Below are 24,327 nucleotides of genomic sequence, written 5' to 3' on the forward strand. Positions count from 1 at the left end.
TATTTGCTTAAATGTGTTTATAAATTAAGAAGATAAGAGAAGATTTTGAATTCATAGTCTTAATGTTTCAGAAGCTAATGCTAAGGATTAAAAACTATTAATTTTTTTTTGAAGAAACTATTTAATGTAAAAGCAACTAGGGTTAAATGATAAGTCTTGGTAAACTATGCTGAATGCAATTTACTTCGTATAGCTTTATTCATTGATACTGTTCTTTGGGAGCTCGCAAAAATCTGCAAACTTTGAAGATACTTTCAAGAGAACCCTTTTTTCTGAATGCACTGGGCTGACATTTGGAAAATCCGGGGCTCCGTCACTCGGAGTTTGGCATTTGGCAAATGCTCGATGCTCGATGCACGATGCTCGGCGCTCGTCTCCTGATCAGCACCATAAAAGTCTGTTGCATAAACCAATTTCGCATTTGCTCCGCCACCAAATGCAGATGGCCCCGAGGGCGGATGGCGATGGGAAAAAGAAAGTAGAAAGTGGAAAGGCGGTGGGAAAATTCTGTCAACGCAACTTCTTCGACTGGCAGCAGCATTGCTGGCTGATAACGTAAACCGCTTTGATTTTTATTTAACTGCACATTTCCCTACAACCCCCCCCCCACCCCCTTCCGTCGATTGACATTTAATGGCAACTTGTGGCGGATTTTCGATTGCAATTTCTGCGGTTTTCCAATTTTCCCCAATTTCACAATTTTCCATTTGCCTTCGCTTATTGCATTTATTTATTTTGTGCGCACGCCCTCCTCGATTTTATGCCATCTCTTTGCTTTGCTTTTTAGCCTTTCTGTCGGGCGAGTGAAATTGATAATTTATAAAATTGCTGGCAAATGGCAAAGAAAAGCCGAAAAGAGGAAAACAGGTGGAAAAAAGCGAAGTAGGCAGCCATTTGGCCACCTTTTTAGTGGTGTATGCTGCAACACATTTGCCGCGTTCGCCTCATGAAATATTTCTCAAGTTTCGGCCGTTACCTTGACTTGATAGAAAGCATCCTGCGGCAGCCTGGTGGCCACTTTATGGCGGGTATCCTGCATCCTTGGTCCCTCGTCCACCTCCCCAGTCATACATTAAATTATGCAAAACACACTCGCACACACACACACACACACACTTTTTCCAAGGACTTTTTCCTTTTGTGTCTTTCGATTCATTTTTGCTTTTTCTCACCCGCTTTAAAGGAAATATATTTTGCACTTGGCTGTTGCTTTTACTTAGCCAAGTGAAGCGTGGAAACTCACACACATATCTACAGTTGTGGTCAAGATAATACAAATATTTCAAAAGTAATTAATAGGTTTTTGTAATTCGTCGTCTAATATTTTACTCTGCTAGTAACGTATCAACCAAAAAATTATCAATTCACAAAAATAAATGATTATAAAATAACGAAACCATAGAAATAAATTTTAGTTGTCTGGAGAATTTTTATAGATTTCTCACAATAAAACTGTGATAATGGAATGGAAATAGTAAAATCGTTTTCAAAAAACCTATTTAATATCTGCACAAGCTGCTAAATAAAATCACTTGACAACACAACTATTTATAAAATATAAAATAACTCTTCTTTGGTTATATTTTTCTTTTGAGTTGCTTTAAAAGCTTGAAAGTACTCGTTACTCTATATATTTGGTTGACCACAGCTGTAAATTTGTGCTCTATGGCCTCACCCTCTTAAGTTAGCACTCCCAAACCGCCAAACTTCTACCCCACGTATTTATTTGGCGCTTCGCTGCTTTTATTTTATTGAAATTTATGATTTCTGACACAGAATTTATGTTGTTTTGCATTCGGGCGAGTGTGTGTGCTCTTGGTGGGGGCATAAAATAAACCTCAAATACTCGTAAAATGCCCAACACCCCATCCACCCAGCCACCCAGCCACCAGAGTCACCAGCCTCGAACTCCTTGTTTTCCAGAGCCCTTCCGCCTTGCCTAGCCCTCAGTATATATTTCTGTGTGCGCCGCTCCATAGGTATCCGTATCCGCATCCGAATCCGGGTGTTTGGTGGCTCCTCTTTGGCCTGGCCAATGCCTGTGAATTATTTAATTCGTATAAATATTGAAAACTCAATTTTTTATGATGTTTTCCCGTTGGTTTATTGGTCTTTTGTGGCGCTTTCATATCGCATAACTTGGCCCGGCCACACAATCCCCCATCTGCAAACCGCTCTGTTTGCCAGAGACATTGCGTATTGATATTTCACACTTCCGTGGCCAAAAAAAAAATATAAGAAGAATTCGCATTGAATTTAAATCCTTCATGAAAATCCCCATGAATAACCTCAGCGGGAGATGGCACAAAAAAAAAGAAAATAGAGCAAGAAAATAAAATCCGCTGGGCTAGTGAATATATCAGCACAAAGGGTATGTTTCAGGTTAGCTTTAGACCGGATGTGTATTTAATTCTTTTCTGCCGGAAAAATATCCCCCTTTTCAGCACAGAATGACTGGCCAATAATGATGCCCGTTTTTGACGAAAACAGCAATTAAGTATTTAAAAGTTTCACGTTTGGCATTATTAAAAACTAAGCTCCTTTTGAAATATAGTTTGATTTTTCACAAAAAATAAAATAAAACTACCATTGAATTCATAAATATCTTTTTGATATTAATGAACAAAATTAAAATAAAAAGTTCAAGTCAGTGAGATTTATAAACCGAAACTGGCCTTTTGAGGCCAGCTTTAGACAGGATATACTTATAAAATAAAACATGAAACACTTTGAAGCTTATCTTTAGTCTTACTTTCATCATGCTATCTTGGTAAGAGATTTTTCGATATTTATCCACTTTTGATATCCAAAACAGCATTCTTTGTTCCTGGAAATCCCTAACACAGAACAGTCTTCTGATTGGTCTTGCCTTTTTGAAATTAACAGCTTAAGTCGTTCAGAATTCAATGTTTCAAGTACGAAATGCTTGATTTTATCTCTGTGTGCACTCTTCACATTTTGAATACCGACCAATAAAATTCGTATTTCTGGGTAAGAGTAAGTAAAGCAAGTCGGAACCAGCTCAGACACGGCAGGGATATTCCCACACAAATGCGGATACGAGTGCGCACTCCAGCAGACACACACTCCAGTCCACACAGTCCACACCCCAGAATAATCCCCAAAAGATGAAAATTGTGTAAAATTTGTGTGTTGGTTTCACTGATTAAGGATGGCTTACTGGCTGGTTGTCGGCCCCCCAAAAACTGCTGCCTCTGCTGCTGCTGCTGCTGCTGCTGCTGTTGGCCCCATCAGGGGAAATCTCTTGAAAGCCAAAAAGATGAATAGACCAGACCAACATCTAATATGTGCGAAATTTATCAGCCTCGATACACACACACACACACATGCTGAGCGGGAGAAAGGATATTCAGGAGCCATGCTGCAAGGACGAAGGCAAACGGCATGGAAAATCGCAATAATAATTTTGCCTTTCAGCTTCGGTTTCGGTTTCTGTGGCATCCAAAAAGAAGGTGGATTGGATGGGGGCGGTTGGCAAAAACCTCGTGCATGTGTTTTCTGGCTCAAGGATCCCGGCATCCAAGGATGCCCAGCCATGTGAGTGGACAGTTGCGGTCCCTCGGATGCGAACGCTCCAATTATCCAGGGGTGGACGGGATGACCCACCAAACTGGCTGGGAATCGAAACTCACGGATTGCAATGCAGTTTGCAGATGCTCGGCTACTCGAGCATCCCATCATATATTTTCGTTATGCTTTTGTTGGCTATAACAGGAGGGTGTTTTGGTTACAGTAACAGTTGGATTAAATTGTACAATGCTCCGGCGAAGCATCCTGTCCCATCCTTCTGCTCGTCGCTCGCTTTCGGGTCCGTTTGCATTTTCCGGGGTTAGTCATGCCGTTTTGCCTTGATCCATATCCATTTATTCATTTTGGTTCTAACAATTTAGGGAAGGGGGGATCGATTTTCTTTGACCAGCTTAGCAGCCGATGGCCTGCAGATAGCCCTGAATCTGTTCACTCAAAGAATTGCTAAGGAGTAAGTTGATTAGTTAAGACATATTGAGGGGGAATACCAGTAATTGCTTACCCAAGACCCTTGCCACTGGCCGTCGACTTTTTGTAGAGAGCGGCCAGGAGGAGAACCTGTCCAGTCATCAGCAGCTCGCGTTTTCCATAGCTCAACCAGCCCTTCGTTTTCACCTGGCTTGTAAGGAGTACTCGCTCCTCGGAAGGCTCACGAATCTCGCGCCGGGAAAATTCACGTCCCACTCGCTGGGAATCCACTCGATCCTCACGCCTTTGAACTTCCCGCTCTTCCCGTTGAATTACTCGCTCTTCCCTGCGAATAAGCTCCCTTTGTTGTTGTACTGCCTCCTCTTTCCGGAAATTTACTTGCTCAACTCGACGATCTTCTTCTCGTTCCTCTCTTCTTTCAGTTTCTGATTCTACCCTTCTTAGGTTATTACGATCTACTCGGCGAGTGTCTTCTCGTTCCTCTCGTCGCTCACTCACTGGTGCATTTTCGCGCTTTTCTTCTCGGTCTTCCCTGCGTTCCACACGTCGAGTATCCTCGCGCTCCTCTCTCCTTAGGTTTTCTCGCCCCACTTGTTGTTCTTCACTTTCATCACGAGATTCACGATCTACGCGACTGGCCGTTGCTACACGGCGCTCTGCTACACGGCGCTCTGCAACACGTTCTTCCCTTCGGTCAACTTCGCGTTCTTGTCTGCGTGCATCGCTGCGCATCTCTGTTCGCCTGGCTTCTTCTCGCTCCCTTTGGAGATTGTCTCGCTCTACAGCACGATCACTTCGGCGGGATTCCCTTTCAGCTTGTCGCCTGAACATATTCCTATCAGTGGACTCATTGATGCGTTTTTCCTGTCGTGACATCTTGGCATCATTCATTTCACGCTCCACTCGCCGCATATTGTACCTATCAAGACCTTCGTCGCTACGCCTTTCCTCGCGCTCCTCACGCCTCTTTGACTCTCGCTCCTCGCGCCGTTCCTCTCGACGATCATTGTCGCGCTCTTCCCTGCGGAGACTATCGCGCCTTGAGCTCTGTCGAGAGTTGTCTCGCTCTTGCCTAATTTCATCCAATCGACGAACTTCAAATCGAACGCGGTTCTCTCGCTCTTCGCGTCTGGAGGAGCCTCGTTCCACACGTCGTTCTTCTGGTTGTTCCACTCGTTCGCGAGTTTCACGCTCTGTTAGTCGAAGATTGTCTCGCTCCATTCGCTGCTCAGATTCTCGTTCAGCTCGCTCTACAGGTTCCCGTTCCATACGCCTGGAGAATTCCGTTTCTGCGCTAGTTCTGTCGTCACGATGATTATCGCGAGACAAGATACGGCTATCGCGTTGTTCACGTCTGGAAATTTCGCGTTCTTCCCGACGTTCGCCTAGTCTCTCGACTGATTCTCGACGAGTTTCGACCTGTCGCTTGCTGAATTCTCGATCTTCCTGTCGTTCTACCCTTTCCTTTCGGGCTTCACGAGGTTCATTGCGAGCATCCCGCGTTTCTCGCCGCTCTTCACGAACCTCACGTCGCTCCGCACCATCTTCACGATTTTCACGAGCCTCAAGTGGTTTTAGGCGTTCCTCACGGGCTTCACGTTGTTGTACTCGTTCATCCCGAGTCTCACGTCTCTCTACTCGCTTCTCACGAACTTCTCGACGCTCTACACGCTGTTCACGAGCTTCACGTTGCTGTACTTGCCTATCACGAACTTCACTTCGCTCGACTCGTTCATCGCGAGTTTCACTTCGCTGTACTCGTTCATCGCGAGCTTCACTTCGCTGTACTCTCTCTTTCCGAGCATCACGTCGCTCTTCTCGTTCTTCTCGAGTTTCACGTGGTTGTACCCGCTCCTCACGAGCTTGGCGTGGATCTACATGTTCATCACGATCTTCCCTTGGCTGCACTCGCTCCTCACGAGTTTCACGTCGCTCTACTCGCTCCTCACGAGATTCGCGCTGTTCTACACGCTCCTCATCAACTTGACGTGGCTCCAGGCGAGGGGTCGAGTCGAACCTGACCCTCGTTTCCTCGTGCCTTTCGTTCCCAGGATCATCGCGGCCCATTGACTTAACTGGCTCTGTCCGCTGTCTGTAGACCATATGCTCGTCGTAGTCGTCCTGCCGATGATGCACATCCCAGCGGCGACCACCGCAGATGGAACTACCGCAGGATGTCCTACTGCTGGCCAATGCCAAAGTCAGACAGCCAAGGTGGAGCAGCAGGAGCAGGACGCTGAGCCGAAGCCTCATCATCATCGGTGCTTTGGTGGTGGGTACTTTGACTTCAGGTACACAAGAAGAAGTTCGAAGACTCAGTTCGCTGCTGTTTCACCAGCAGGCTCCTCAACTGGAATGACTTGGCTAGAGGACTGTCGCCACTTTTATAGCAGAATCCGGCCTAGAATTTAATGGCCAACACCCACGTTAACACTTCCTGCTACCAATTTGTGGTGCTGATTGATTGAATTCCGCTTATCGCACATGTGCACCACTGCACCACCAAGAAGACGACGGACAAGTGGCGCAGACGCCGCTGTCCAATCGGGTGGGCCTAATGCGCGGCCGCCTGTTCCCATTTTCCCATGAATGAAAATTGCCAAGCCCGTGACGTCACAAGGGATAAATAAAGTAGGGAATCGATTTGCGAAACTCGTTAAGCACCCGTGACGTCAATAAGGGGAATACATGGATGTACATACAGGGGATGCTGAACTCCACTTTTCACGAGGCGAGTGCACAACTGCGATAAGCGCAATTCAATCAAAATCAAATTAGAGTGCATCGAGCAAAAGGAGCTAACCCAATAATTGAGGATACTCCTGTGGCTCCTTAGATGGTCATCAGGGCGTAAAATTGCGCATCGACTTGGCAACTGTGTCCGGACATGACCGTAAAACCACTCCGAGTATAAAAGCAGGCGTTAGCAGTTCGCGGAGCTGTCAGTTGGCGATATAGTCCGGAGTAGAGCGGTCCCCCAAGTTCCGGTTAGCCTCGGAACCGGCGGCTTCAAGGATGGACCCCAGGAAACCAGCCGAACATCCTCAACAACAACAAGCGGAGTAACCCAACTAAGCCCTAAGAATATCGCTTAACTAAGTATCAGCTGCGTATTAGCCAAACAGTCTAGTTATAATCGTTATATCTGCATCATATTCACATTAACCAAAATGGTATTGTATCCGTAGACCACTACTCTTAACGTAATCACTGTTAAACTTAGCCAGTTAAATGTTGCTGTTGTTTGGGATCGTATTGTCATGGAGCTGAAAGATTTGAGTAGCTTCTTCTCTTACTCGTCTATCCATAAAACTACTCGTATATATGTATGCAACTTCTATACTAATCCCACGTGGAAAACTATAATGTTAAGAATAATAATCCGTAATCCGTATGCTTGAATGCACGATACAAGAAGCACATATGATTATAATGTTCGTTTATGGGGATCGCCCGAAACATCGGTAGTTATCCATCCATTCTTATTTCTAACCAAATGCTAAATAAATTGTACTCGTACTTTAACCAAACGTTGAGCAAAATTAAATATGATTTATTATTGGTGGGGGGTCTTTTGGAATCCATACTTATAAAATATTTGACAGGAAACATGTTTTTATTAACAGTTTTTTGAACGCCGCATTTCTTTGTTCTTCGGAAGCAAAATCTCAGGTTTTTATCAATACTTTACCTTCAAGGAGCATTTGAAGGGCTTCTGATTTTAGTCAGCAGAAAAACATCCAATATCAGATGAAAATCTCAGCTGGATAAGTCCAGAAGCACCCCAAAAACCCCTTGATCTCCTAAAGCATATCGCAGTGGGTTATGAGTAGTGGCCGGCTGATCTTGCCGTTTTTTGTTCCATAGGCTTGCATGCACTCGATGACCTTGTCGCCGCGTATCACTCGACCAAAGCCCACCCGCTGACCTTTGGCCACCGGCAGGGGCTTGAAACTGATGCTAAAGTTGATGGCCCCACCGGGGAATCCATGGACGCAGTACTCCTTGGCGCAGGAGAAGACGTAACCATAGCGTCCATGACTCAGCACGCGTGTATCGAACTCCATGGGATCGCTCAAAGAGGGAGTATCACTCGCTGGATTCCGGCAGCTGCCCAGCAAATAGCACTCCAGCCAGAGATGCGGAAAGATCCGGCGCACGGCGAACTCATGCGACCTCTGAGCTAGACAGCTGCGGACGAACTGCAGCACCACCAGTGGCGCCGCCTCCGTGTACAGCTGCACCACCACCTGGCCCAATGGCCTGCCGTCCATCAGGCCAAAATGCAGGACAATCCTAGGACGGAGTAGCCTCATCTGCTCGTAATTATCGTAGGGCAGCTCCAGATCCCAGGCATTGTACTTGGCGAACACCTCGCTCTCGGCCAGTGTGGATCGATTGGTCATCACACTGGGACACCGTCCGCCGCCACTGATCTGCGATTGTCCGCTCGGTCTCTCCCGCTGGCCAGTTACCCGCTTCCGGTCGTGGATCCGCATCAGCCGGCGACCAAACAGCATGTTCTGGTGCTGAAGCTGATCCAACCTGCGCTGCATGTGTGGCAGGGCCGATCGGGATAGTAAAGGTGGACCCTCCAAGACAATGGTGCCACCGGTGCGCTTAATTTTCGCCAGATTCAAAAGCAGGCGAACATTTTCGTTTGTCCGGTCCAGAAAGTTACGGGCATCCTGCTGCAGGACATCCAATCCGCCCAATGCCTTGGCATTCAGCAGAGGCGGTTGCTGGTCCACCAAACTGCTGGCTGTTTTCAAGCGTTGAAGGTACAACTTATAGCGACTCAGCTGGACGCGCTTTTGGTGCTGCGACGTAATACCGGAACAACGAGAGCCTCTGAAAATCGAGGAACCAGCGATGCCAAACGCATGCGAATCAAACATATCCAATAGGCAGTGATTAGGTTGAGAAGTATACTTTTTTGGCTATATATATCAATATATATATATATCATATGGGATCTGTATTGGAATACTGTGAATTTTTATTTGATTTTTGTCTTAGTTGTCCGCCTGCTTGAGTTGTTTAATGGGAGATCTATTCTATTCTGTTCGGTTCTTAGCAGGGACCGTAATTATTTGGAAAACCCCCGCAGTAATCATGGTGACCTTTTCATTTTAAATATCCAAAAATAATATTAATGCAACCAAAAGTCATATACAATGATTACTGGGGTTAGATTCAATATTCTTAAAAATATAAATAGTAGAGCAATACTGTACAATACTACAAGAAATAAAAAGACATCCTTACGTATCCGTATTCTTTGATTAACTTCTTATAGAACTGACAGTATACCCCAGGGAGTTGACATATTTGAATTTTTACGTATAGGTGGTCAAAAAGGTAGCATATTGGTTTAATTGTTATTTGTATTAGTCTACGCTATTTGGAGGATTTTCTTCACGGAAACAACATAAATAGACATTATTTACGGTCCCTGGTTCTTAGTTTTTTTCAACTTTTTCAAAGTTTTCTATCTTAAACGCACAATAATTGGGTTAGGTAAAAAAAATCGACTGTTACACGGGTAAAATTAATTGTGCTCCTAAAGCACTTTTCTTCTAACTCAAATATATAATATTTAAATTGAGATCGCTTCGAATTTCTGTACTTCCATATTCTATGTACATAAAATACTTATTCCTAGTACAACTTTCATTTCCCAAGCTATTTCTCTTTCATTTCCATGACTCTTCCACCTGTCTCGCTCTCTTTCGTTCTTCTTTCGCTATCTCTCTCTAAGTTGTGTGTACGCTTTTTGAACCATTCAATTTCTACATCGAAACATTGATATTTAAAATACTTTCTTGTCTAAGAACTACAATAACTTTAATCATGTTCTGTATCTTCAAATATCCTTGATGAACAAAGGGCCCAGGATTGGATTGACCTTGAGTACCAGATTAGATTGTGGCTTGTTTGTTGGGAAAAATCTTAAACCTATATATAAGTTGTTGGTTAACTGATCACTTGTCGATACACTTATTGTTTCCATTTTGAACACATTTGAATTTGGTTTGAGAAAATCGCTGGAGCGTCAGTTAGAGTTCCATTGCTGGAGCCACAATCCAACCCGGCAGCAAGTCCTGGGAACCCGGTTCCTAACCCCTGCTTTTTGTTCTGGCTAAAATTGTATTTATCATTGGATGTTTTTCTGCTTAGACGGACTCTAGTCGAAATTGGCTGGCATTGAACATGGCAATGTGTCTTAAATAATCCCTTAAACACCTCGAACTCCACTACTTGTTATTGTTTTCCTGCATCAGATCCTCGAGAGCCCCGTTGAGCCGTCCTTTGCTCAGGGCTTCCACCAGCATATGTAGACGCTCCTCCCGTTCCGAGTGCCGCCTTTCCAAAAGTGATACCTTAAAGTGGGGTTCAAGAAATGCCTAGTTAGTTGGGAGGTTCAATGGGGTGAACAATCAAACCTCTACTTGTCTTGTTCTTGGTTTTCTTGAACTTGAAATAGATCTTGATTGTTTCATGGGGTCTTATGCTGTGGCTCCTGTACCTTGGCTTTCAGCGCATAGTAGTCCACGGGCACCTTGCGCCGCTTTTGGGTGGTCAGTGCCTCCTCCCGCTCGTTGAGTCGCTGCTGCAGGATCCGCACAGTCTCGTTGCAGGAGGCCAGTTCCCTCTCGTGGGCGCTCTGCAGGGTCTTCAACTGAAATTGGACATGAACGGACATTAGTTAGAGTTCTTGAAAGAAGGCAGCAGGAACACTCACATCCTGCAGCCGCTTATCGTGAAGCGTTTTGTAGTCGGCCTCCAGCAGGCGATATTTGTTTTGGGCCTCCTTCAGAGCCTGACTTTCGGTGGCCGCCGGAATGTGGTCACTGTGGTGGTGGTGATCGTAGCCACTGGAACGCCTCTGGAGAGATCCGCCACTGGCCTGCGACCGGAGATCCAGTTTGCTGCCTGCAGGACACAGAAGAATGTGCATAATGTTAGAACCAAAATGTTAATCAGTATTGTGTTTCTCAAGGGGAAGTGGGGATCCATAAGAAGAAATCAAATACAACTAACACGCATATTTAATTATGTAAGCTAATTCGGGGTTCATTGAGCTTCGACTGGCCAAATTTTGTACGAAATTTTCACAAAAAGCGTATTGCATAATCCAAAAGTTATGAAGAGCGATTTACATTTTATACACGCGCGTACGAAATTAAAACATTCGCTGATGATGCTTTTTATACGGTTACCGTCGTCCGCTCTTGGCATTTACAATTATTAACAAAACAAATTTGACGGAACGATGGCTCATTAATTAGCCACAAAAACCGCACAAAACACACGACAACAAAAATTACACACGCAGAAAAAGAAGTAATAAAAACCTCGGTGAGCTTTTGGCCAACGGCAGAGGCGGCTAACAAGTCATGGCATTATAAAACGTTTATTTGAGGGGCGGGGAGCGTCGGCAAAGAAAGAAGAGGTGGGGCCGCAGAAGACCTGATCCAATCCAAGTCGATCCCCAGCAGCGTCCACCGACCCGCAGCCAAAACAAACCAGCGTCTTTGACTTTGACTTTCGCTTTCGAATTTTCTTTTTCGATGGCAGCCACCACAACGCAGCCACACAGCAATAGCAACAAGAAATTCAAATCCGAATCGACAAAAGGTAAATAAACAAGCGGCAGGCCGCACAGGTGACATAACCAACTGCCCGAGATGGGGTCTCCCGCCCCGGCCCCCTGCCCACCTCACTCCGTGCCTCCACATATGTAGCTCGGTCGGTGTCTCCAACTTCGAGTCTGTGGACTCAGTTTCATTTCGGACGCTTGCCTTAACCCTAACACAGCCACTTTTGTCAGCGAAATAACTATATATTGGTTTAAATTAAGAGTATTCGATGAATAACCACATTTCTTAAGGTATTATTATTATCTATTCTCCATTAAAACAACAAATTGCCTACAAACCAATAATAGGTACGATTTAAATTTTAGATATATTAAACAAAATTTCAAAATATTATTTCTTTATTACAGCCGAATAGAAAATAAATAAAAATTAAATAATAAACAACATATAGAGTTAGGAAAAAATATATGGAAAATATTTTGGCAACAAAACAATTGTTAACTAAAGTAGATTAGACCTTAAAAATGTAAATCTCAACACGATCCTGTATAGAAAGCACCATACGACACCATGATGGTCAGAGGGTTAAGCCGTCTTGGCCTGGTCGAAACGTGTTTGTCTTGGCCATTGGCCGATGGTCGGTGGCGTTTGGCCGCTTAGCCGCTTAGTTGCGCTGCAATTGCCGTTTGAAACGAGTGCAAAAAGTGGTCAAAAGGCCGACAGCGTCGACAGCCGTACAATGATTTATTCCAGCAATTTATTTGCCGTCTCTAGAAGCGGAGTGGGCAGGGGTCTCCGGCGGGGCGGAGTGGGGGAGTGGAGGAGGTGCTGAGGAGGAGGAGGAGTGGGCAGTGGGGCGGGGAACAGCCGAGTGTACGTGCTGACCGGGCAGAGAAAGTCCATAAATTACCAGCCATCCATCGGCGACCGAGTGACACAAACACAACCGAAATTAGAGAGGGGGCTTTGGGATGGGTTTGGTTTCATGGATTTGCTTGTGGATTTAGGATTTGGATTTGGGGCTGGATGCTTACCTGCCTGGCTGCTGGAGCCACTACCGTCCCTGTCCCGCTGCAGCTTCCGTATCGTCTTCTTGCATTCATCCAACTCCCGCGTAAGCCGCTGCATCGCCTTGTTCTTGATGGCCAAGTCCACGCGCATGCTCCTCACGGAGCTGAGCAACTGGGCCTCCTCCTTGGATCCTCCGCCGCCATGGCTGAGCAGCGAGAGCGTGGAGTCCGACTGCGAGATGGGCAGCTTGGAGGGACCGGCGGTGACCAGCGGGGAACGCCGTTGGCCACCACTTTGCTTCGAGTTCGGACGGGATGTGTTTGGCGTGGAATTGGCCGTGCTGCTGGTGCTGCTGCTGGCGGATGGGGCATGTGGATGTGCATGTGGATGGAGGTGGCCATGTGGGTGGTGCAGGTGCTGCTGCTGGCAAACGAGCGCCGGCGAGGGGCAGCCAATGGTGTTGGTGCTGTGATCCCGCGTCCCATTCGCCAACGGCGTTTGGGTACCCATCGTGGTCGAGCTCACTCCTCCCGGGATTGCTCCACTGCCGAGCGGCTCATCATCCAATGGCTCCAGTGGCTCCGTTTGGGTGCAATTGTTGTAGCATCTTTCAGCGCGCTTTTGCATATAGCGATCCAAGGTTCGCACCTGCGATTCGATCTGCTCGTTCAGCTTTGTGTTGATCTCCTGGAGGCTGGGGATTTAAGATGGGTACAGATATTAGATTCAGAGCTAAGGAGCCCCAAAAATGATGAACCCACCTCAGAACCTGCGTCTCCAGATCCGCGATGTGCGTCTCGTATTTGGCCTGCACCGAATTGAAGCGCGCCTGGACATTGGCCAGAATCTGCTGCGCCTTGCGATCCTGCTCCTTGGCATCTGATTCCAGCTGGGCGATGCGCTGCTCCAGCAGCTTGCGGCTGTTCCCGTTCTTCTGGTCGTTCAGCGGGCACATGCCCGGACTCTTGGAAGCCACTAGGGGAAAAAACAAGTTTAAAATATATATTTTTTAACAATATAAGCTATTAAAGTACAATTTCACTGTAGTACTAGAACCATACAAAAGAGCCAAATACTCCAAATATCTAATTATTATCAACAAAAAATATAAGATAAACCATACAAAATCTTAAGTACACGGTCAACATTATTCCTACACGCTTTCTCTTTAACAATCTTATATTTTCCATAATTTTTATTTTTGCTTAATTATTTTGGTTGAGCAAAACGCACCTATCAGAGCGGAAACCGAGTCCGGATGCTTGCGCATGAGTATCCGCTCCATTTCGCGACACTGGCGCTGCAGGTCCTGGATGACCCGGCCGTCCTTCTCCTTGCCCTCGCCCGTCCGCCGGCGCTCCTGGTGCGCCTCCTCCAGCTCCTCGCGCAGGGATCGCTGCAGCTGGAGCGCCTCGCCACGATCCCTTCGAGCCGCCTGCAGTTCCGCCCGCAAAACATTGGCACACTCATTCAGGTGCTGCACGTCCAGCTTGAGCATTTCGGACTCCTCCTGCAGCCGGCCATTGTGCTCCCGGAGGGCACGCTGCGTCTGCGACAGCGAGTCGCTCTGCAGGCGCACGGAGGCCAGTCGCTCCTCGGTGTCCTTAAGGTGCTCCTGCAGCTGCTCGATCTCCAGCTTGAGCGCATGCTCCCGGGAAACACTGCAGGCGATCTGCTCGATGGGCGAACTCAGGGTGCTGACCAGGTGTTTGGGTGAGCTGCCCACCGCCTTTTCGCTGTAGCTGGCCATCGGCCGGATGGGCTGGTTGTACGGGTGGGCGTGGCCCCTCACCTGGCTGCCAGGCGAACTTCTAACCGAGTGGCCGACGTCCTCCGCCAACGGAAGAGCTGGCGCGTCCACCTCTGCCTCGGTGATCTCCTCCATCTGAAAAACGAATAATAGGAATTTGTACATTAAAAATGCTGCTTCACGGAAATTATTTAAATTATTTTAATTTAGTAGTATTTTAATTGCCATATATTTATAGAGTATTATTAAGAAAATTCAACCACAATCATTCAGAGGTAAGCAACTTTGAAATCGGATGTCTGTAGGAAAAGTTATGGGCTTAGAAGTGCAGTTTTTGGTCACTTTTCTTTTTTCGAGAATTTGGAAGAGGTATATAGAAATGACTAAAAATCGACAAAAAATTAAAAAATAAACTGAGAACGCAGTTTTTTAGAGAATTAAACCACAATCATTTAGAGATATGCCACATTATAATCAGATGTCTGTACGAAAAGTTATGGGCTTAGAAGTGCAGGTTTTGGTCACTTTTCTGCAAAGCCATTTTTCGAGAATTTGGAAGAGGTAACCCCTTATAGAAATGACTAAAAATCGACAAAAAATTAAAAAATAAACTGTGAACGCAGTTCTTTAGAGAAACAAAACACGATCATTTAGATATATGCCACTTTAAAACCGGATGTCTGTACGAAAAGTTATGGGCTTAGAAGTGCAGTTTTTGGTCAAATTTTCTGCAAAGCCATTTTTCGAGAATTTGGAGAATTAAAGAAATGACGAAAAATCGACCAAAAATTAAAAAATAAACTGAGAACACAATTTTTTGGAGAATTAAACCACAATCACTTAAAAGTATGCCGTTTTGAAATCGGATGTCTATAAGAAAAGTTATGGGCTTAGAAGTGCAAGATTTTGGTCACTTTTTTGCAAAAACATTGAAGTCGAAAAAAACTACCCAAAAATACAAACCAAGTTGGATACACAGTTTTTTAGAGAATTAAGCCGCAATTATTTTTAAGTATGCCAGTTTTAAATCGGCAAAAATAATTTTAAGCCCAAAAGCATTGAACAGAATATAAGTACTAGCGAAAGTTGAAAACATTTTCTACAGTTTTCTCATGCTCCGCAAAACTATTATTTAGTAAAGCATTTCAAAAAGTTCCCCTCCGAAAAAGAGGTAGTTTTTTTCTTTGCAAATTTAGGGGCCCAACTTCACATCTCATTTCCAGACTCCGTGAAAGATGAAGAGGTTCGATGAGTTCGGGGACCACGGGGACATGTGAAAGTGCAGGGGAGGTGTTCCTTGGGTGTGGCAGCTTAACGGGAATGGGCCAAAAAGAGCCGTGAAGGTGCGCGTTGCGAGAATAATAATAATACTTAATACCTGTCGTCGCTTGGCGGTTTCTTTCTCTACCTCCATCATCTATCCTCTGCAGGGATAGGCAGAGCAGAGCAGGCCAGTAGAAAAACAGAGCCAGTCAGGCAGTACAATAAAATTACACACGACAATGACAACTTCATGTCCCGCAGTACAGTGGAACTAAATGCCCATAATATTATTAAAAAGTAGGGAAAAATAGTTTCCATGCAATAGTTTTCCTCGGCCATAATACATTTATTTTATATTTTTTAGCATTTTCAAGTAACTAAAATATAATTTTTTTATTATTGGCAAATAACAAAGCAATTTGTAATAATTATCTATATCTTTCAAACTATGTGTTTAATTAGAGCCAAGCTTACAGAAAAGTTAAAAGCAAATCGAAAGACTTAGGCAACGAACTTTTTTTTACTAATAAAATAAAATTGAACGAAACCTAAGCTACATAGTTCGGTAACGGTTTGTTTTTTAATAAGATCACATTTAAATAGTTTTCCATGTAATTATAATTTACAAGTGCATAAAATGTTAAGCTGTTTAAACTTAACACTGGGGATACAAAATATTTTCAATCATGGTAAACTCCACTGTGCGCAGCCGCAACCCTCGTCAAACATTTACGACTGTCAAGTGGTACTATGGTTATCCGTAAGCGTAAGAAGATAATTGGGATGATGTGGGCGTGCAGCAGCAATAGCAGCAACAACAATGCACTCGACACTCGGGGGAAAAAACAGCGAAATATTGAAGAAAGAAAGTTCGTGGCACTGAAACCGCCCCCGCTCCCTCCCCCTACCGCCCACCATCGACCATTGTCCCACTGTACCTGAGTGTATGTGCGTGTTTGTGTGCATCGGTTTTGGAGTTGCTTTTTTCGGCATTTTAACCACCGGCGATTGACTGACATTGCTGCCCACTCTCGCTTTCATCGACACTCCACCGAATTGGTAGTAGAATCTACCTGAAAAGCATCGTACACCTCCACCTCGCATTCACCATTCACTTCATTCATACTTCTGTGAATTTTATGGAGCTGCCACTTTCCACTTTGAAATCAGCTTGAAATGTGTGAACATTGCATTGCTAAAATAATTTGTTATTATAAATTAGGATATATTAGGTTGATTAGAAAATAAATGAACTTCAAATTAAATTATAATAAGAAATATTACATCTTTTATTGCAAAGTTCATACTTATTATTATGCTGTTTAAAAAATCTATTAAGAAATATTTTATAACTATTCTATTATTTTTAAAATTTAAACACAAATTAAAGTCAGTGGAATAAAATGTACATAATAAAACCTTATAACAAAAACAATATAAACCTTTTTCAACATGAAAACGAATGACTTAGACAACGAACATTTATACTAATATAAAGCTGATAAAAGCTTAAGACAAATAAATCACTACTTTAATGAAAATAAACTAGTCTGGCGTTTTCCCTTTATATAGATCAATAATCTCAACCAAGATTTAATTGGAAATGCCTATTAATTAGCACTAATTCGCGCAATAACCGCGAAAATTTGTCGAATCTATTAGATTCATTTGCAGTCAGGTGCTAAAGAGTAAGCTAAAGAGTGGGCACTCGCCAACCGTCAGATGTCGGTCGATTAATTGAGAAACTATAAGTACGTATGGCGGACTATTAAGGACAATTTCACTACTTGACCCAGGCAATGGCCATTTCGATGTGTGATGTGTGTGTTGAGCTGCCCGCTTTGCAATTACTTGAACTCTCGCTCTTCCTCAATTGTCATTTGATAAACTCCACTTATAAAGTGAAAGGAGCGGTAACAACAGCAATGGAACCGGCAATTGTTTGCCCGCTGACGAGGTGCGGTTGATTAGAGAGCAGAGCGTGGGTAATACCAATACAAAATACATGTCAGAAACACAAAATAATAAAAAAAAAAAAAACAGAGCGGCAGAGCAACTTATTCAGAAATCATGTCAATGAGCAAATTGGAAACTTTTAAGCGCGCCAACACAACACAAAAAAAAAATAAGAAGATCTGTGTGTGATTTCGTGTGCCAAATCTGAGAAATCACGGGTGCAGCAGGACGCACTCGTTAAATAAATCTATACAGATATATGTACATAAATATATCCATTAACATGTCCAGCACCGATTCCAATGACAATAACTGCAGTTAACACGCAATTGCCAATTGACATCGATTATCAATTGAGGCTCCCGCTGATTCAGCGATTCAGATCGAGATCGATATGGAGATATGGAGCTTCAGAATGAATTGCTGTGCATATAGAAAGTCGAGCAGTCGATAATTGTGACACTTGATGGCACTCACAGAGAGCTACATTTATTATTTATAAACATTTAAATGAGAAAAAGTTATTTACGGAAATGTAAAACAAGCTCTTTCTTCTGCATCAGATCAACTTACTAATAGCTTTGTTATATTTGAACAATATAAAAATTCAATGTCATCCTAGTTTTGGATAATGTTTTATAAAAATTCTACTCTTATTATTTTATAGATAAATGTTACTGATAATTTTTAATATAATTTATTGTAAATAACATCATTAAAAATTTTATTTAAATTATTGTTTGAGAATGCATTCAGACCTACACAAAAAATTAGTTTTTAAATATTTTTGGAAGATTTAAACCATCCATAAAATCCATTAAATCCATAAAATTATGTCATTCAAAGCTTTTTCTTTAATGACATATGAAAAAGTAATTTTCAAATTATTTTTGGAGCAGGCATTAAATCGTACTGATATAGTTAAAAACGAAACGCAAACGGCTAATCCTTAGCAAATAAATTCGATTAAAATAATTTGTCCATCTAAGATATAATTTGAAAATGCCATAGTTATAGTTATAGATTTGGGCTAGTTTCTAAAATGTGATAAAAATGTATTTAATTTTTGACGATATTATGAGGGGATGCCTGGCCTTATCTTGAGTTTTGATCTGTTATAGCACTGTATGAATTTTGTTTATTAATTTCTGGTTATGCTTTGCATTGATCCCGAAAGAAAGCGAGAGCGGGTGACCCGTCGATATGGAAATGTGGGATCGAAGATGGAAGAAATGCTGGGCGATACGGTTATGGTTATGCCGATGACATTTGCTAGCGGGGGGCGGGGGCGGGGGGGGCGAGGTTGGAGAGGTGGTTTGGGGGTATTAACAAAAGAGACCACAACTGCTGAACTGCCGGACTGCTGGCCTCTCACAAGGAAGAGAGCCACGAGCTTCGGACACTGGAGACATTAACATACATAACAAGTTCCACTCTTTGCTGGCCAGTGTAAGCGGGCAGCGACGCCGACTGCGGCAGAGCGACGAGAGAAATATCGAAAATGAAATGGCAATACTTTCCCAGCGTTGGTATAAAAGCGCCACTCCACCAATGGGACATGTCTCATTACGGTTCACAGTCAGATCCCGCTAAGATGTACAACGCGAGATCGCGTGGCAGCGCTGCCAACGAGGGGATTTCCCCCAAAACAATGGTCACCATCGGCTCTCTGCTCCTAATCCTTGGCTTCGCTCAGGCGGCCTCCATGTCGCTGGATCGTCTGGCGCTCGAGAGGAACGAGCTGCCGGCGGATCAGTCCCAGCAGCAGCAGCAACAGCATGATGTCCTCGTGGACGACATGAGACTCACCTCGATTCCCTCCGCCGACTCCTCGGACATGTATATGCTGGTGCCCGAAACGGTGGCCAGCCAACTGGAAGACACCGAGCATGTCAATCGCAACTCCATCGAAGCCGATCCCGAGTCGGATCCCTCCGGCTCCAGCTCCTCCTCCGCCTCCGACATGCTGATGCTGGAGAGCGATGCCAGTCCAGCCATGCAGCTAGTGGAACTGCCCAGCGACATCACCGTGGCCGAATCCCAGCCAGAGACGGAGCACGATGCGGAGGGCGATCACCAGCAGCCCGAGTCCATTGAGGAGCATGTGGTGCTGATGAAGCCCCTCAGCCAGGAGGTTCAGCTGGAGCAAGCTGTGGACTTGGCCACCGAGGCGGCACCAGTTCCCCTCCACGACGATCTGTCAGAGGATGTCCAGTCCCCGGCTGCCACCGAGAGTGCGGTGGAGGAGTCCGAGAAGGAATCCGAAACGGCCATGGATGATCAGGTGCCCGAGGAATCGGAAGCCCAGCCAGAACAAGTTCAGCCTGAAGAATCCCAGCCAGAAAACGACGCTGATGATCAGGAGGAGAAGAAACCGGAGATCGAGTCCCAACCAGAAGCCGAAGCCCAACCAGCAGTTGAGTCCAAGCCTGAAGAGGAAACCCAGCCTGAGGCTGAATCCCAGCCAGAAGTGGAAGCCAAGCCAGAAGCTGAATCTCAACCAGACGTTCAAGCCCAGCCAATAGTGGAAGCTCAACCTGAAGTGGAAGCCCAGCCTGAAGTGGAAACCCAACCTGAAGTGGAATCCCAGCCTGAAGTGGAATCCCAGCCTGAAGTGGAGACCCAACCTGAAGTGGAGACCCAACCTGAAGTGGAAACACAACCCGAAGTGGAAACCCAACCTGAAGTGGAAGCCCAACCAGAAGTGGAAGCCCAACCTGAAACTGAATCCCAGCCAGAAAAAGAAACCGAAGCTGAGAAGGCCAGCGATAACGAGGTGGACACCACGGAGGCCTCTCTGATGGAAACCCTGGTCGAGGGCATTGAAGATGGACTCACCGCCGCCATGGACAACCTGGTGCCCGAAGAATTGGCCGAGGCCACTGAGAACAAGGAGCAGGAACAGGAACAGGAAAACGATGATGAGCTGTCGCCAGTTACAGAAGCCACCGAGGAGCAGGCGATTCCCGAGGTCGAGCAGCAAAAAGAAAAGGAACCCGAGCCACTCGCCTTGGCCGATGAGCCAGAGGAGGAGATTGCCCAGTCCTCGAATGCCGAGCCAGTCGAGATCGCCCCAGAGCAGCAAGCTCCAGCTGAGATCCCCGAGAAAACCAAGCCTGAGGAGGAATCGCAGCCGGAGGAGGAGGCCAAGCCCGCAGGAGAATCCAAGCCGGAGGAGGAGGAAGCCCAGAATGATGCCGAGATTCAGCCCGCCATCAATGAGGTGAAGCCCGAGGAAACTCCAGCTGAAGAGCCAGCAGAGCCCAGTTTTGCCCCAGCTATAGCCGTTGTAAGCCCTGATGAAATCAAATCCGAAGTCCCTGCTGAAATCCCTGCTGAAACCCATGCTGAAGTCCCTGCCGAGATCCCTGCTGATGTTCTAGCTGAAAATCCTGCTGATGTTCCAGCTGAAAAGCCTGCTGAGGTTCAAGCGGAAATTCCAGCTGAAGTCCAAGCTGAAACACCTGCGGAAATCCCAGCTGAGATCCCTGCGGAAACCCCAGCTGAAATCCCAGCTGAAATCCCAGCTGAAATCCCAGCTGAAATCCCAGCTGAAACCCCAGCTGAAATCCCTGCCGAAATCCCAGCTGAAATCCCAGCCGAAATCGCCGCAGATGCCCCTGCTGAGAACCCAGAGAAAACCCAAGATGAAATCCAAGCCGATTCTACCCAAACCGAGCCCGAAGTGGAGAAGGAAGTGCAGCAGGCGGAGAAGGAAACCAAGCCCGTGGAGTCCTCCCTGCTGACCACCATCATACCCCAGGTGGTGCCCCAAGTCCAGGTGCCCATACAGCCCGTCCAGGTGCAGGACAGTGTCCTGAACTACGTCAACGCCTCGTTCCTGCAGCAGCAGCCATCGGACTCGGATCTGCCCAAGACGGAGGAGGAGTCCCCGTTCAATGCCCATCTGCGACGCTACGATGGCGCCCAGGTGTGGCGCATTGTGGTCCAGACCGACAAGGATAAGCGAATGGCCGATGAGCTGCAGTCCAAATACGGTTAGTACAATTTAGATGAGCTGCAGACCCAATAGCTAATCACTTTTTTGGTTTTGCAGATGGCCAGCTGTGGAAGGAGGTCAAGCAGGAGGTGGACTATCTCTTGAAACCCCAAGTCCTGGCCGCCGCCGAGCGTCACATTCGCGCTGCCAATCTTTCCCGGATTGTTCTCATCGACAACCTGCAGCACGTCATCGAAAAGGAGAATCCCCCAGCGGAGAAGATTGCCGAGCTCCAGAACCGAAAGGGTAAGTGATTGGGCAAGAAGTTGGGAGTGTATAAGGGATTGGTTGGGAATGAATCCGGAATAGGTTGGGAATTAATGAGGAATAGGTTGGTAATGAGGAGAAAATAAATAAGAAGTGAGTAAGAAATACAAACTATGCTAGCAATGTTTTAAAAAAGACACAAAAAAGGCATTAAAAAATATTTCTATTAATATACAAGATTTTAATGAAATAGCTTGATTTCAAAGTCAATTAGCCTCTAGATAAATAACATAAGTAATAAGTGAGTTTCAATTATTCGAAAGAGAAACTTAAAAAGAAAATAATTATTATAGCTAGCTAAATATCAAACAAACCAAATAGAAGCAAACATTGTTTCTTTGAAAATGGTGATTTCTGAATTATATTCAGGCCAATACTCGTGGGCACAGGGGTATTTGCATTTTTATTATTATTTTTATTGGAGTAAGGACTTGTGAGTGACAGGTGGTGCAATCAGGTGGTGGGCGGATGCCACCCCTTTTTCGCCAGCGAGGTGTCGCCGCAAACGAGCATTTAATGCACTCGGCGAGGGGCGTGTGAAAAGTCATCAAGCGCAAAGTGGCTTTGCCATAGGAACGTGCCACGTGCCACGTGCCGCGTGCCCACCCAGCTCCGATAAAAAACGCACCCGGAGAAGAGGGCCAGGTCCTTGCAAGACGCTATTGTTTAATCGATAGCCGGCGAAACGGGGAACGCCAGACGACGCCAAGACGGATATGCCTTCTTCGGGTGTTAAGGGTTCAGGGTTCAGGGTTCAAGTTGAGGGTCAGAGTTTCCAGGTTCCCAAGCTCCCCTTTAATTAACAGAAAGTTGAATGAACCCCAGTGGCTAATGCATCATATCTTCATTTATCTTCTGCGACATAGGACACCGCCTCACCTGGCAGGCCTACCATCGCCTGGAGGACATCCACGGCTTCATTGACTACATGGCGAAAACCTATCCGGATATTTGCTCCACGGAGGTCATCGGCTACTCGGTGGAGAAGCGACCCCTCAAGATTCTCAAGTGAGTATCAGCACTGGAAAAGCCATATTCCTGCAACGTTATGTAAATGCTCTACCCCTTAGGATTTCCAATGGCAATGAGCGAAACCCGGGCGTCTGGATCGACGGTGGCATGCACGCCCGCGAATGGATCAGTCCGGCAACGGTCACCTATATCGCCAACCAGCTGGTCGAGGGATGGGAGGACCTGCCCGAGCACATGCGCAGCATCAACTGGTACATCCATCCGGTGGCCAATCCCGATGGCTATGAGTACTCCCACACGACCGATCGGCTGTGGCGCAAGAATATGCGTGCCCATGGACGCCAGTGTCCCGGCGTGGATCTGAATCGCAACTTTGGATACAAGTGGGGCGGCAAGGGCACCTCCGCCAGCCCCTGCTCCCAGACATACCGCGGCAGCAAGGCCTTCTCCGAGCCGGAGACCTTCTACATCTCCAAGTTCATCAGCGGCTTCCCGAGGGAGACCTTCCAGGCGTACCTCTCGTTCCACAGCTATGGCCAGTACATCCTCTACCCGTGGGGCTACGACTACCAGCTAACCCAGGATCGCGCCGATCTCGATCGTGTGGCGCGTCAGGCGGGAACGGTGAGTTTTCAAAATCACTCTTTTACCCTCCGATATTGCTTTCATATCTTTCCATGGCCCCATCAAAGTTTCAAGAGTTTACAGTTACAGTTTATAAGAATTTATATAATTGACGACACTTAAACTAACTTTTTAAATTAGTTAGAAAGCCATAGCTTATATAGAATTATTCTCAACACACTTTTGAAGCACTTAAAAAAGGTTAAAAACCAAGATATATATGATAAGATATATATTTTGAACCCTTCTCTGGTCTTAAAGATGATTTTAAGTCTAAATATATATATATTTGAACCACTTATCTGGTCTTAACGATGATTTAAAGTCAAAATAATTATATATATTTAAATAGAAACAGCAGATGTATGATGAACATGTGTCGCATTTAAGCCCAATCAAGAATCTCCTGCTAATGAACTTGTTACTCCTTTTTCCAGAGCATTACCAAGTCGACGGGCGTGAAGTACACGGTGGGATCCTCCGCCACAACTCTGTATCCCGCCGCCGGAGGTTCCGATGACTGGGCCAAGGGCATTGCGGGAATCAAGTACGCCTACACCATCGAGATGGGCGACACGGGCAGGTACGGATTCGTCCTGCCCGCCCGGTTCATCCAGTACAATGGCAAGGATGGAGTGACCTTCGCCGACACCGTGGCCAGGGCCATTGCCCAAGGACGCGGAAAATCGGTGGCCAGGAACAGCAGTGGCAGCCGGAGGCGTCGCCACTAGTCCTGCCACTTAGTTCAATGCGATTATTTTGTAAATCAGCCTAATCGATTTTTTTTTTTTTGCTATTTATATGAATACTATTTATTTATTTATTTATTCTACTTGTAACTAGACAAATTGAACACACACAAAAGAACACACAAAAACAAAACAAAAAACTCATCAAAATAG

The 24,327-nt window shown here is 45.5% G+C and overlaps 4 protein-coding genes across 4 annotated transcripts in view; 1 reads left to right on the plus strand and 3 right to left on the minus strand.

Annotated features, from left to right (window-relative positions):
- Window positions 1-3,656: 3,656 nt before the first annotated feature.
- LOC108046156 (trichohyalin) lies at window positions 3,657-6,318 on the minus strand. The gene is made up of 2 exons (XM_017125729.1): window positions 4,052-6,318; window positions 3,657-3,993 (listed from the first exon to the last, which is right to left on the minus strand). Exons 1-2 carry the CDS (start codon window positions 6,235-6,237, stop codon window positions 3,942-3,944), a joined length of 2,238 nt encoding a protein of 745 aa, XP_016981218.1. The 5' UTR covers window positions 6,238-6,318; the 3' UTR covers window positions 3,657-3,941.
- Window positions 6,319-6,934: 616 nt separating this feature from the next.
- On the minus strand, window positions 6,935-8,876 carry LOC108046121. The gene has a single exon (XM_017125684.2). The coding sequence runs from the start codon at window positions 8,874-8,876 to the stop codon at window positions 7,782-7,784; it is 1,095 nt and encodes a 364-aa protein (XP_016981173.1). The 3' UTR covers window positions 6,935-7,781.
- A 77-nt stretch (window positions 8,877-8,953) lies between these two features.
- LOC108046119 overlaps window positions 8,954-24,327 on the minus strand; it is a 28,288-nt gene continuing 12,914 nt past the window's right edge. The window contains exons 2-7 of the mRNA XM_017125681.2: window positions 13,827-14,478; window positions 13,355-13,568; window positions 12,617-13,287; window positions 10,724-10,914; window positions 10,508-10,660; window positions 8,954-10,361 (exon numbers count right to left, since the gene is read on the minus strand). Coding sequence (XP_016981170.1) covers window positions 10,236-10,361; window positions 10,508-10,660; window positions 10,724-10,914; window positions 12,617-13,287; window positions 13,355-13,568; window positions 13,827-14,478 — 2,007 coding nt within the window. The 3' untranslated portion in view covers window positions 8,954-10,235. The remainder of the gene's footprint in view (window positions 10,362-10,507; window positions 10,661-10,723; window positions 10,915-12,616; window positions 13,288-13,354; window positions 13,569-13,826; window positions 14,479-24,327) is intronic.
- On the plus strand, window positions 19,129-24,298 carry LOC108046118 (fibrous sheath CABYR-binding protein). Its single transcript, XM_017125680.2, has 5 exons — window positions 19,129-21,560; window positions 21,620-21,808; window positions 22,696-22,837; window positions 22,900-23,425; window positions 23,863-24,298. Exons 1-5 carry the CDS (start codon window positions 19,157-19,159, stop codon window positions 24,154-24,156), a joined length of 3,555 nt encoding a protein of 1,184 aa, XP_016981169.1. The 5' UTR covers window positions 19,129-19,156; the 3' UTR covers window positions 24,157-24,298.

The sequence above is a fragment of the Drosophila rhopaloa genome, unplaced genomic scaffold (genome assembly GCF_018152115.1).
Source record: "Drosophila rhopaloa isolate 14029-0021.01 unplaced genomic scaffold, ASM1815211v1 contig_3, whole genome shotgun sequence".
Taxonomy (NCBI): domain Eukaryota; kingdom Metazoa; phylum Arthropoda; class Insecta; order Diptera; family Drosophilidae; genus Drosophila; species Drosophila rhopaloa.